At 40.6% G+C, this 13,395-nt stretch overlaps 1 protein-coding gene across 3 annotated transcripts; it reads left to right on the forward strand.

Annotated features, from left to right (window-relative positions):
- The first annotated feature begins 6,467 nt into the window (after positions 1–6,467).
- Positions 6,468–13,074, forward strand: LOC103709988 (protein SENSITIVITY TO RED LIGHT REDUCED 1). Of its 3 annotated transcripts, none has more exons than XM_026805957.2 (2): positions 6,468–7,591; positions 12,349–13,074. In XM_026805957.2, exon 1 carries the CDS (start codon positions 6,615–6,617, stop codon positions 7,533–7,535), a length of 921 nt encoding a protein of 306 aa, XP_026661758.2. In that variant the 5' UTR covers positions 6,468–6,614; the 3' UTR covers positions 7,536–7,591; positions 12,349–13,074. The 3 variants fall into 3 exon arrangements, with proteins under 3 accessions (XP_026661758.2, XP_026661760.2, XP_008793769.2); XM_026805959.2 differs by lacking the exon at positions 12,349–13,074 and adding an exon at positions 8,005–12,341; XM_008795547.4 differs by having other exon boundaries at positions 6,472–7,591; positions 12,390–13,074.
- The last annotated feature ends 321 nt before the right edge of the window (positions 13,075–13,395 follow it).

Here is a 13,395-nt window from a genome sequence, read left to right on the forward strand (position 1 = left end):
CCTGCTCTCATTTTAAAATTAGTCCGGCATCACTATGTTAAGTTAATGTTGTGGTTGAAATTTGGCCTGAGGGTGACCACGCTGGAAGAAGCCGAGAAGACGCCAGTCGGGACGGATAAAGAGGGTCATTTTCTGTACTCCGAGGTACATGCACAAAGCCTTGGCCAGGAATTCCGGCGAAGACCCTCCGATGGCTAAGTTAGCCAGATTTTTGGAGAGGTTTCTGAATGTCTTAGATAGTCTCTTATGACTTAAGTACTTGTAATAGCTTATAATGGCTTACCGAAGGCCTTTTCGTTACCTGAAATTTCGGATCGATTCGTGATCAGTTGGTCATCAATTGGAGGCGGCATACAGCATGGAGATCAATCCCGTGGGCGGAGAATTCGGAAGATCTTTCTGGATTTGTTTTGAGGGTCCATCACGTCATTCTAAGCGGAAGTGGTCGAGGAACCTCTTTAATGCATCGTGTGCGCACTCACTCCGAGGCCAGTCATTAATGCCCTACCCTCCGAGACGGCTGTCATAATGACCGGCCTTTAACACCACGATCTAAGAATATCTGTTGAAGGAGCTTCTAAGCCTGCCATGCGGTATGATCTGGCCGCTTGGCTGCCTGGGCATGGGATCCGCGGGACCTTCGACGGGATCAAACGGGGATTCCGGTAAAGGCCCTCCGATGGCTAAGTTAGTCAGATTTTTGGAGAGGTTTCTGAATGCCTTAGATGGTCTCTTATGACTTAAGAGTACTTGTAATAGCTTATAATGGCTTACCGAAGGTCTTTTCGTTACCTGAAATTTCGGATCGATTCGTGATCAGTTGGTCATCAATTAGAGGCGGCATACAGCACGGAGATCAATTCCACAGGCGGAGAATTCGAAAGATATCTTTCTGGATTTGTTTTGAGAGTCCACCACGTCATTCTAAGCGGAAGTGGTCGAGGAATCTCCTTAATGCATTGTGTGCACACTCACTCCGAGGCCAGTCATCAATGCCCTACCCTCCGAGACGACTGTCATAATGACCGGCCTTTAACACCACGATCTAGGAATATCCGTTGAAGGAGCTTCTAAGTCTGCCATGCAGTATGATCTGGCCGCTCGGCCGCCTGGGCATGGAATCCGCGGAACCTTCGACGGGATCAAGGTTGACAGGGTCGAGGTCGGCTCGGCCTTCAGTGGGGTTTGAGGTCGGCCTGGCCTCTGGTGGAGGTCGGCTCGGCCATCGGCAGGGTCCGAGGTCAGCCTGACTCTTGGCAGGATTGAGGTCTGGCCTGCTCGGCTCTCTAAGGTATGCTCGGTCCGAATTGGGTGACTCCACGCCGGAGTAGGACAATCCATTTTGCCTCCCATCAGCTAATAATGTTGTGAAAATGAGAGATAATTGATTGGACTACGTCCACCAACTCAACGGTGGACGAGTCCAGCAACAAACCAACACGCACAAATATGGACAAAAAAGAGATAGAAGGAAAATCGGAATGATATTCATGCGTTTAGTTTGTGCGTGTTGATTCATTGTTGGACTGGTCCACTAGCTTGCACTACAAAAGAAAAAATAACTCCCGGCGCTTTTTTTTGTCTCTACCGACGCTTATAAGCGTCGGCGAATTCCCAGCCCACGCTTCCCAAAGCGTGGGTCAGACGTCGGGCAGGTGGGCGTGGGTCCGGTTTTTGCCGACGCTAAGAGAAAGCGTCGGCAAAAACAGGGCTTTCCCGACGCTAAAAAAAGCGTCGGCAAAAACGACATTCGCCGACGCTTTAAAGCGTCGGGAAAGCATACCCAGTTTTGCCGACGCTTTAAAGCGTCGGCGTAGGCGTGCCACAACTTTTATTTACTAACGCTTTAAAGCGTCGGGATTGCTTTTTTAAAAAAAAAAATAAAAATATGAATGTAAATTTTCATCAATCAAAAGACCTGAAGCGTACTCAAATTCCACCATCCACTGTTGCATATTGCTTCTAACAGTACTCAGGAAGGAAATCAGATATTACATTGACCGAGAAGGTAAGAACCAAAATCTCATGCTTCACTTGAGCAGGCCCCTCCATTGCATATCAACTGTATTCCATGTGATCCAGCCATAAACAATGTCTAATTCTTTCTGCTCCTTTTAGCTTTTGGGACAAGTAAACCCCGTTTCTCAAGGCTTTTGAAACGATCCCTTGCAAGAGTGCAACATCCCTAAACAAAATAATAGGTGTGCTAAAATTCAGATGTAGCCAAGAGGGGAATCAGATCCCTAAAATTCAAGTGTTTTGTTCAGAAACCAAGGATCCCACAGATATCCTTCTCATCTTCATATGATATCCTTCATCGCATCCCTCACCTTCCGATTCCTAGGATCCCATCCTCGCGCTCAGATCCAGCGGCTCCATCTGCACCACGTCGACCCCCTCGACGCCGGCGATCGCCTCGATCTCCGCCAGCCCCGCCGCCGTCTCCACCTGGCACATCACCAGCAGCTCCTCCAGCGGTATATTTCCAGCACAGCAGCAGTCATCAAGCATCAAAGAAAAAAAAATCAAAGAAAGAGGGAGGGCGGAAATACGGACGCGAAGGGAGAGGGCTCGACGAAGAGAGCAATGCGTCGAGGCCTGGAGTTGGCCTCGGCATCCTCCAATAGCGGCGGCGCTTCCTCGACCTCCTGTTCCTTTATCTCTTCTATCGTCATCTTCCTCGCCGACGCCGACACCAAGATCGCCGCTCTCCTCCGCTTCTTTTGGCATACGGCGAGACGCCGCGCTTCTCGCGAGAAGCAGGGGCTTCTTGCAACCCAAGACAGAGCACAAGAAGAAGAAGGGAGAAGAGGGGGGGCAGGAGAAAGTGGAGGAGGAGACGTGGGAGAGAAGGGGAAGGAAGAAAGATTTATAGACATATCGTATGGGTGCGGCGCTGGAGGCGATTGATTGGGGAGTTTGCTAAAAGACTGTGAAGAGCGGGGGGGAAGGAGGGAATCTCAGACTCTCCGATTGGTGGTCTTCCAAGTATCCGACGACGCTTTTTAGCGTCGTCTTAAGCCGGCGACTACCCCAACGCTTAGCGTCGTTTTTTGCCGACGCTTGTACCAAGCGTGGGCAAATTTTGACGCTAGACCAACAATTGCCGACGCTTTTCAAAAGCGTCGGCAAAAAAGCGTCGGTAAAACCGACTTTTTCTGTAGTGTTGGCTGTGGATCTCGCCCAACTAAAATTTCACCATAGAAAGGTGCTATGTTTGACCTAGGCATCGGTCCTAATATCTAGGTCATATATTGGGAATGCAAATTATAGCAGCATTTCTATTGAGCTAGAACCTTGCGTTATGTCCTCAGTGTCATCTCTTCAACACCGAGATGCATGCAGATTACTTTAAATTAATAATGTGGCACTTCCATCGGCCAAATTAGCTATTGCCAATGAGTTGAATGCGAAGCTGAAATCTTGAAGTCGGGTGGGCTAGTGGAGTCAACAACTCACATCCATTAAACACTTGGATTAGTGTAGTGGATTGAGACTGATACAAGACATGTCATCCATCTATTTAGTTTGCAGAACTAATGCTGTTACTTAATTCCAAGCACCTCACATTTTTGTATTCAGAGGTATGGAACATTATGTGGAAAAGGGTTGATCAGTGCAGAATGACTTGCAACTAGTTGAGTATATTGATATACGTTAGTCAAACATAGTAGCTAGAATGCTGGCATTATGCTGCTATGCCTAGGTGAATCAACATTGTCAATATATGTGGTGCGTGGAAATACAAGTTGGCTACTAATTCTCATCTTTCTTCTTAAATTAATTACATTCAACACATGTCGCATGCTTTTCAGTCAAAAAGTGAGCCTTTAATCCATACCTAGCTCACCATGTACAAAAGCAGTTGTTTTGTGCTACTGCTGCTCGTTGGCTTAATTAAAAGTGCAGCAAATGTTAAAGTTCATATCCCAGCAACAAAACTCATACATTCCTGATGGAATATATTATTCCTGTTTTAGCTTAGACTAGTTTAAAACCTGATTCCGTCGTAATTGAGGTCCCTCTAGCAATGATTTTTGGCTGTAGAAGATGTAAATATAAAAATTTACGGCAGTTAATGCATGTAAAGATGTTCTGAGAAGAACAGTTACACGTAAATATAAAAATTTTACCTGCTCAGGGATTTGCATGCAAGATGCTTGTCCTTCATCATACGCCAGAGAGACAAACACGGCGCTTTGCCCTGCATGCATGAAGCACTCCATTACAGAGCAGCTAGAGCTCAGGTGAACGCAGAGGAAAGATCGTTGAGAGATCCTGCCCCATCTCCTTCCTCGAGGAAGCCTATAGCTTTAGCATCAGGGCAAGCTACAGTACGGATGAATCCCCACTGATGTGACCTGTCCCCCATCATCTCTTAAATCATCTCATTCCCCTCTCCCACACGCCACCCTCCTCTCTCTCTCTCTCTCAATCCTTTCCACCTACCATCTCCTGGTATATATCTCCAGTATTGCTCTTACTGCCACGTCTCTTATCATTTTGTCTTTACCGATAACATTCCAAGTGATCCATCCTCTCTCTCTCTCTCTCTCTCTCTCTCTCTCTCCATTTTTTTTTTCTTTTTGATAGGATGACTTCTCTTCCTTTCAAAATACGCACAAGAATACTTGTCCCTAGATACTAAAATATAAAGAACGAAAGGAATCAAAGCAGACGACAGCAGTGGGAAAGCACCATAACATCACCTCACTCCAAACTCTTCATAGCTGCATGATTCTATAAAGAACTGGAATAAAAAAAAGATCTCATACGTGACAAGACGTCCATTTTCAGAGCTAGTGATATTATAATATGAGACAGAGATAAAGAAAGGGCTGCCTTAGCTTATGATGACGGTTCCACAGTCTTCCGTTGACCTGGTTGTATGGGTACTGGGTTGCCTCCTATAACGGGCCCCATGGAATCCTGCTTCATCTGAGGACAACCAAGCTGGTCGTCGTCATGAGCCCATGCGTTGCAGGAGACGAACTAAATACATGCTTCCATGTAGTGAAGCTTTTCGACATAAAAACACTAGTGCATGTCCATGTGAGCAAAGCAGGAGGGGGGAACAAAACCAACGTTTTCCACTGCCATGCATGTGTATCACGATGCACATTCTCAGCCATTGGTCAGCAGTAACAGTTCAGTTAAAATGACTTCCCTCCTTGCAAGGAATTCCATTGATGGGGAAGCAGGAAACTTGCATGGGACTGTTCATCCTGTGATCTTTTCTGCACTTAGTAGAGAATCCAATAGTCTTTGAGGACAAAATTCTTATTGTAGCATGCTGCATTTATATGTTGGTGTCAGATTTGGCGTCCGAATTGATGCTTGGCTGCCATTGCTCGATCGATCGATTGAACCCTGCATGGTCTAGCTGGTAACAGTGCTGATCATGCAATTGACTTGAGAGGAACCCTATCCACACGCTGTGCATTCTCCATTGAGGAGATAATGGTTTGTGAAGTCGTGGGCTAGATTAATTAAGTGTCTTGGCCGCGACTAACTATTTTAATTTTATCAAAATTTTACACTTTGCTAAGCTGAATCTTTTAAATTGCTGCACGCCTCCGAGTTTTTTGCTCATATGTACTCCTATTAAGTATAACAAGAGAATGCATGTGATAGGATGACAAACTCGTCTCTATGTGAATCCTGTCAAATATAGAAAAGCATGATGCGTCAAACGTATCAATGAGACAACTACACGATAACCTATTCATAGGTATAGGCACTTGTTATATATTCAATCAAATGCATTATTTTTTTTCTTTTTACTGTTTTGTATATGGAGCAATTAGAAGGTCTTTATGCATTTGCAAGAAAAGGCGTTCATGAATCTGTCATCTTATCCTATATATAGTAGATAAATCGCACTTGTATCATCATTTAAAAGCATAATTTTCTTGGCTAGCACAAGATCTATTGCAATTTGGCCTTTTTTTATTTGAGTGCATTATAAGTTGGCCTTTCCCAGTTTTAGGAAATGAAACTAGTTTCTTGTGCTGGTATTTTTTTAGCATTCAGATGTCGAATATCTAAAGAAATCAATAATGTCTAAATGTTATATGCGACATTTAAATAGTGCCAGATATATGTGAAAGATATGGTATAATACTTATGAGTTTGCTAAGAAAACAAAAGAAAAACATAAAAGAGAGATAAGAGGCTGTTGTAGCTCAAATTGGTAACTTTTGGATTTATTAACAGTCCTTCAACATATCACTCGTATTATTCTTTGTTCAGCAAGATGTGACATAGAGATTGAATTTAAGCTCCAATCTCCTTGCGAAGTTCGAGTTTTCTTGAGAAAACCTGTAATAATACTTTTTTATTGCATATTTCTATCTATATTTAATATAAAACGATATGGCATGATGACTCGTGATCATAGCCGTCCATGGAACAGCGGGATTTGTATTATCATACTGATGACATCTTGGGGTCCACCCTTGAATATGTTCGCACGCGGAACATCTATTGGACGGCCAAGATTAACCTCCTCCGACCGGCCGCGACTCTCGGCCGGAGAGCTGGTGATCGAAAATCCCCAAGAATTCGGCCCCTCCGCCGCTCCGCTCTTCCCCGTTTTCTTCCCTTCGTCTTCCATGGACGCCGCCCCGGCCACCAAAAGACCAAATCCCAACACTGTCGGCGACTGGACCGTCGTCTCCCGTCGCCGCGGCGGCAAACAGCGGCGGAAGGGCCCCATCCCCGACAACGCTCGCCCCCAAATTAAAACCCCATCCCTAACTCCAACGGCTCCATTGCTATGGACTCCGATCGATTCCATCATCGAACCCGCGAGGGAATCCAAACTCCTCCAAAGGATGCAATCCGCCGTCCGCCGACTTGAGGGCTCCCAATTCTACCAACGATTTCTCTCCCGGTTGCGGGACGCCCAGATCCGGGATGGCCTCGCTAGGGTTTTGGGGTCTGGAAGGGAGTTTCAGATGGTGGTTTACGGCGTCGGGAGCATCGAGTCCTACGACCCTCCGCGCCTCCAGCTCGCTCTTGCTGTCCTCCTCCGGCGGGAGCTCGGCCCGGCCGTGGCGTCGGTAGAGGTGTTCGACCCGGTCCTGTCGGCCACCGAGTGCGCGGTGGTGAGGGCGCTGGGTTGCACAGTGGTCCCGGTGGACGAGCGGGGGCGAAGGGAGGCGACGGTGCCGACGCTGTTCTACATGCCACACTGCGAGGCGGCGCTGTATGATGCCCTGCTGGAGGCCAATTGGAGGCCGTCGATGTTGAATCGGATGGTGGTGCTGGGGAACAGCTTCGCTGCGTATGAAAAGTACTTGGAGGAGGTGGCCTGGAGTAATGGGAGCGTGGCGTTAGAGGTGGCATCAAAGCACATTCTTGGGGTGAGGAGGTACGTGAGGGAATTGGAGATGGAGGAGAAGGGGGACGTGGAGGTGTCGGGGGAGGCAAAGGAGGAGGAAGAAGACGGGTTTTTTAAAGCTTTTCATGATACAAGCTGGCACTTTTTCGAATTGGCTGATGATATTCAGATGAATTCTTTAAATAAATGAATTCATGGCGAGCTTTTTCTCATGGATGTTTATAATTTTGCCGGTGGCCTCCCAAGGTAAGAATATTTGTTTCTGTACTCATGTTATTTATCTCGTTGGAGCATAATTTTCCGAATCTTCCTAGGGCGCCTTTTCATATCATGATGTTTCACAGTTTCCCTGAAGACTATTAATACTATTCCATGGTGCGCTGCTTGGTTTAAGTGTCTAAGAGTTTACAATTTCACATCACTTTGTTGAATTTCCATGACCACAATCTTCTTGAACTAGTCAGTGTTTTGTGTACAATGTCAATTTAATCCCAGTCCCAACTAGGATTGCTGTTAACTGAGTTTCATAGAACAGATTAGATTCCTCTATATCAAATGTTAAAGTAAGACTGGGCAATTAGTATGACTGGGATAAAACTCCTTTATTTATTGGGAAATCTAAAGAAAGTCTGCTAATTGTCGAATCTTCTTGCTTGAAGGGAATAATATCAGAGTATCCGGGGAGCAGATCCATGAAATTTCAAAGTTCAACAACATTCAGAAGTATTATAGGTAGTTTATGGACTGCTGTTGGATTTTAGCATAAGATTAATATATTTTTATTAACTCATGGCAAAATCAAAATTCAAACACCTTGCGAAGATGAAACTCTGATTATTCATTTCCTCTTAAATTTGGTTCAGCAATATACCATATGTTTACAAAATAGAAAAAAACTTCTCTTTCCTTTTTCCAATGTAACTTAGGCTCGTAATTTTATATGTCATTTGACTTCATGTAAATCGAACTGAACTTAAACTAAGCCATGTACATTCTTGATTGGCTTAGGGTTGTTTGCTTGTTGTTTAAAGCTTGAACAAGCCCAATACAGAAACTAGGATTATCTACTAATTTCTTTTGAGAACCTTCAATCTCAAGACAACCAAGTCAAAATTGAGTTTGTTTCAAAAGATTCAATTTTTAAGCATGGAAATAGGGGCAATAAATGAGAAATTTATTGATTCAAGTTACTGAGGTTGATCTACTTTTGAGCTTGAGCTCATGATGTGGGGAGGTGATTTAACAAAGAATGCATGAACACAGATTCTGCGATATTCTGTTTTAGGATGAGGCATTGAAAGTGTTTTGGTGTGGAAAAGCTAGATATCATATGTTAATTTTATGCTGCGCCCTGGAATAAATTTGATCAGATGTTTTCTTAGTAGTCTGTGCTTGTCTGATAGTATTTTCAAGTCATGGGAGTGGTCCATGCAGTGCAAGCCCTCATGCTTTGATTTACAAAAATTGCCAAATAGTAATATAAAGTATTAAGGTCTGATGCAGTTGGACGACAGATGACTGATGCGAATGAGTTGATTAGAAGCAGGTTGCCATGGTTAGAGCAATTTTACTAAGCTAAATGTACCATCTATTTACTTTGCACATTCAAATGCTACATTGACACCTCCAAATTTCAATTCTAGTTCAGCTGTAATACTCAGGACTGCCAACATCAGTGCTTGATAGGGTGCTAATGGAAAAGCTATAAATACTATGTCCAGACTAGTAAGAATAACGTAGATATCAAATTCTGCTTCAACTGGAATCTGTCTTGATCTAACAGGGGAATGTTAGATCAATTTTGACTTGAGTCTGCTAAGTGTGACTGCTGGTGGGAGTGCCCCCATTTACTTGGATATATTAGAGGTACCAAATCGAACAATTCTCTTTGTTTTGTTGGGTTCCTGGATTAAGGAAATTTGTGAACAGATCGGGAGGGGAGGGAGAATCTGGCACAATGCTATATATAGATGGTTTTTAGAAAAAATATATGTTCAAAATTTTGTTGCCACATGATGTTTGTGTTAATGTTGGGAGTATACAGGGTCTGCAGATTCCCATAATTTGTGAAGGTGGTCAAGTATCAGGTTGAAACAAATTGGCAGTGGGATGCACACATAGCTGTTTGAAGAACTTATATTTTTATCGCTACATGTATCTATGTTGATGTATGAAGTACATAATTTAAATTCATATAAAAAAAGAAATACATAATTTAAATAAAATTTGGCTAGTTGTATTGTCAGTCAGTATTGATTTTACACCAATGCTACTTCAATCACCTAGACAGCTAAACAAAAGGGTGGAAAAGCAGGTTTAAATAGAGAAAGTAGTTAGCAAGAATTTTCAGAGAAGTGAAAGTCATTCAAAAGATATTCTTTCTAGATAACAATTAGGCACTTCCTGGACCTTTTACCTTGACATTATGTGCATCTTTCTTGTATGTTGTTTCTTGCATCAGTTTTAATCTTCTAGTCTAATTTCCATCATGTACTAGCTTCTTCTTCCTCTTTGTTGAGGAATAGTTTCTTACTTCCCAGACATTAATTTCTTCACAAGATTTGCTTCTTGGAGTAAATATTGTTCAAGAGATCCTTTATTTTGAACATATATGACACTTGCACCTATTTTGAGCCTGATGTGTAAAATATTGTCCTTGTTCTTACAGTTTGTAGCTTATGCACTGAAAGGTCCATATATGTGAAGTTCTGAGTATTTTTGTTTTGAATAGCTTGACAAAATGATGCATCTGAAACTTTATTTAGTGTCAGAGAAGTTCACTGCCCATTATTTTTGCACTTTTAACTCTAACTAGAATTAGCCTTGTAGGGATAACTTGGACCTCGATTTACATATCCAAAGTGGCCTGTTTAACTAGTTTGACATTTTTTAAGTAAACAATATCTGTCCATCATATATGAAAGCAGGGAAGGAAAATTCCCTTCCCAATGCTTTCATCCTAGCTAATTCTTTCGGTCTGGCTGGAGTTCTAATTATTTATTAGTTTTCTCTTCCTTCATTTTATTTAGTCGATGTGGAAATATGGTCTAGGTTCGCCTTTAGAGTTTCTTCTATGGTGTGTCAGAAGTCTTAAAAAAAGTCACTCATCCTAACATTGTCTGCTAGGGTGTATACTAGGAGGATGTTGTTGATCGTTTTACGCATTAGCCTAGCACATCAAAGGTCTCTGGTTTGCATCTGGATGATACCAGATTTGTGGAAAAAAGTCTATTTATAATATTAAAAAAAGAAGATATATTTATATATTATATAGTATTAAAAAAAACAAATAACTATAAATAAAAACAATATTTGAGTTGTAAAATTATTTTATTTACATGAAAAAGAGATGTATTTAGTAAACACTGAAAATGTCAACCAATGGCTATATCTTTTATTTTGTATAATGGTTGCTACAAGGAGATTAGAACTAAATGATAATAGTTATTAAAATTCAGTTACATATTATAACATGCCGAGAGGCCTCCCTAGAAACTGCGATTGACTGTTATTTTAAATACTCTTCCCGATGCAGATAATCAGTGACATTAAATGGATGGATATGATTTAGTGAAGTTGATAAACATACATTATATTTTAATTTTTCTACATTTATCTTTCTTGGTTGATAATTAAAGAGGGAATATAGATTGAATTTTAACAAGTAGTAAGTACGCTTACTTTTCACTGATACCAAAAGCTGGCATGTAAGCACACATTCAAACTACCATAAACAATCCAATGGCATAATATTTATTTTGTTGATAAACATAGATTCAATTGAGGAACATGCAATTCTATTACTTCTTTGTCTTGAAGAAAGGTTTGGTGAATTTTGCATTAAAATCCACTTAATTATGGATTTCACAAGAGAAGGGATTTTCTTCTTTTTATACAAAATTATAGATATATAGAAGTTCCAAAAAATTTCGCCCTTGGGTCTAAGTATAAGACATGCATGCACATTTTTTGAGTTTTTGGTATGCGTTTGTTGAACAACCAATGCATATATTTTAAAAATTCAATACATATTTGGTTAGACTACCACTCATATCGTGCTTAGATATACACCAAGATTATTGATAGATTTTGCGCAAAAAAAGGCTTTTTATTGCAAAATCAATAATTTTTATGCAAAATTGTGATATACTTATTAGGATGGGGAATGATTATAGCAGGATCATATCAATCACACTTCATAAAGCTTCATGAGTGTCGTGCAAAAATTTGAATTTAAACAAGAATTCACAAGCATATGCGGAGTCTATTTAGTATTTTTAAATTTAAATTTCGATGTTCATTTTATAAATAGTCATATAATTAATTATATCATTACTTTATCATTATTTTTTTAACTAAATGTCAAATAACCTACTACAAATATTTTTTATATGGGAAAATATTAAATGCGAGCATAATTAATAAAAAAATGATTAATGATATGAAGGTATGTGTTACAAGTCTGTACATAAACGCCTAATCATGCATAAGAATAATTATTGAATTAAATTAAGTTTATTCTTTCATTGTATTATTTTACATTCACTTGGTTTTATAATTTATGTAGAAGAATTGATTTTTGCAAGTTAGTTTGCAAGTTATTGTTTTACAGTTTAATAAAAGTAAATAATTTGCAAAAAAAAAGTAGATTATTGTTCTTCAAACAAATAATTATTTTTTTTTTGTGTCGCTATACTACTAATTGTAAAATTTATCTGGTTTGAAAGGCCGCACCACTCAGGTCCAACTATTAGTTCCCAATGTCTGAACATTTCCAGGCCATCTGGGCTGCCTTTGTAAGATCAATTTTTTGGAGGTAAAGATATGATAGTTATAATACTTTGCTGGAGAGGTAAATATACGATGTTACACTACTTTGCTAGAGCTAATCAAAAGATGCTATTGTAGAGGTTGAGATATCTATTTTTCCACCCATGTGATACAACAAAGTAAACATCTATTTCTTTATCAATGTTATAGTGATCTTGGTCAAATCTATGCAGGATTGCTGATTTCTTGATGTGCTCTCTTAAAAATCTCACAGGCATTAAATTGGAGGCACCACTGTGTCGGGCAAAGGTTAAATTAAATGTGGTTATGGTGTCTCACTACCCTTGGGTGGAGAATCATGAAGATGACATGGGTAATTGATGCATATGCACAACTACAAGAAAATTTCTCTTACATTCCTATGGAAGGGTTGTTTTTGCTGCCTTCCCTCTTTAGTTTGGTTGTGTTGGTAGCTGATTTAATTATGTGTAGTTGTTTAGCTTCTATGTGGATGTGGAAGTCTTGAGACTCTCTAAGCCTCAAAATATTGGGATATTCCAAGTTAATGAAAGTCTACATCGTGATGACTGCTACTAGAATGCATAGGAGGTGATAGAATACTCGCAACCTGAAAACCAGGTCCTAATATTTCTCTGGAATACTTCGATTGGATTCCATGTGATCAGGCCCAGAAAATCACATAATTCTGCACCCTACCCTCTACTACATTTGATATGGAAGCATTTAGCATTAGCTCCTATTATATATATAATATGTGGAAGCATTAGCTATAGCTGGATCAAGTATTACTTTGATCTGTGAGAGTTTGGTTCAATGTGGTTAGCTTATAATAGTACATGCTACCCAACATTTGTATGCCATGTGTGAGGAAGCACTTGATATTTTATTTCTGCAAATTATAGCCATTCTCATTTTTTGAGATGCACTCTTTCCCCCTTTGTTTCCATGTCTATATTTAATAACATATGAATGGAGACTCTGACAACACATTTGTATCAATTATAAGAAGCATTGTGTTTATCATTGTCAGTAAAGGACTCTTATTTAAGAAGTCCAGTGTTTTTTGAACCATAACCATTCATACATCTAACAGTGTTGTATTTAGCTAGCGCAGAAGAATAATTGGTCGATAGTGATTATTTATGCAAAGTGGTGGTTGAGTTAGCCTTCTTCTTGAGACCGAGTTGTCATCGGTGGAAGAGTCTGATAAAGAGCAAGGGCAGTTGCTAGTTCTATTGCTGGATCAGTGGCCATATTCT

Source organism: Phoenix dactylifera, chromosome 3 (assembly GCF_009389715.1).
Source record: "Phoenix dactylifera cultivar Barhee BC4 chromosome 3, palm_55x_up_171113_PBpolish2nd_filt_p, whole genome shotgun sequence".
Classification (NCBI taxonomy): domain Eukaryota; kingdom Viridiplantae; phylum Streptophyta; class Magnoliopsida; order Arecales; family Arecaceae; genus Phoenix; species Phoenix dactylifera.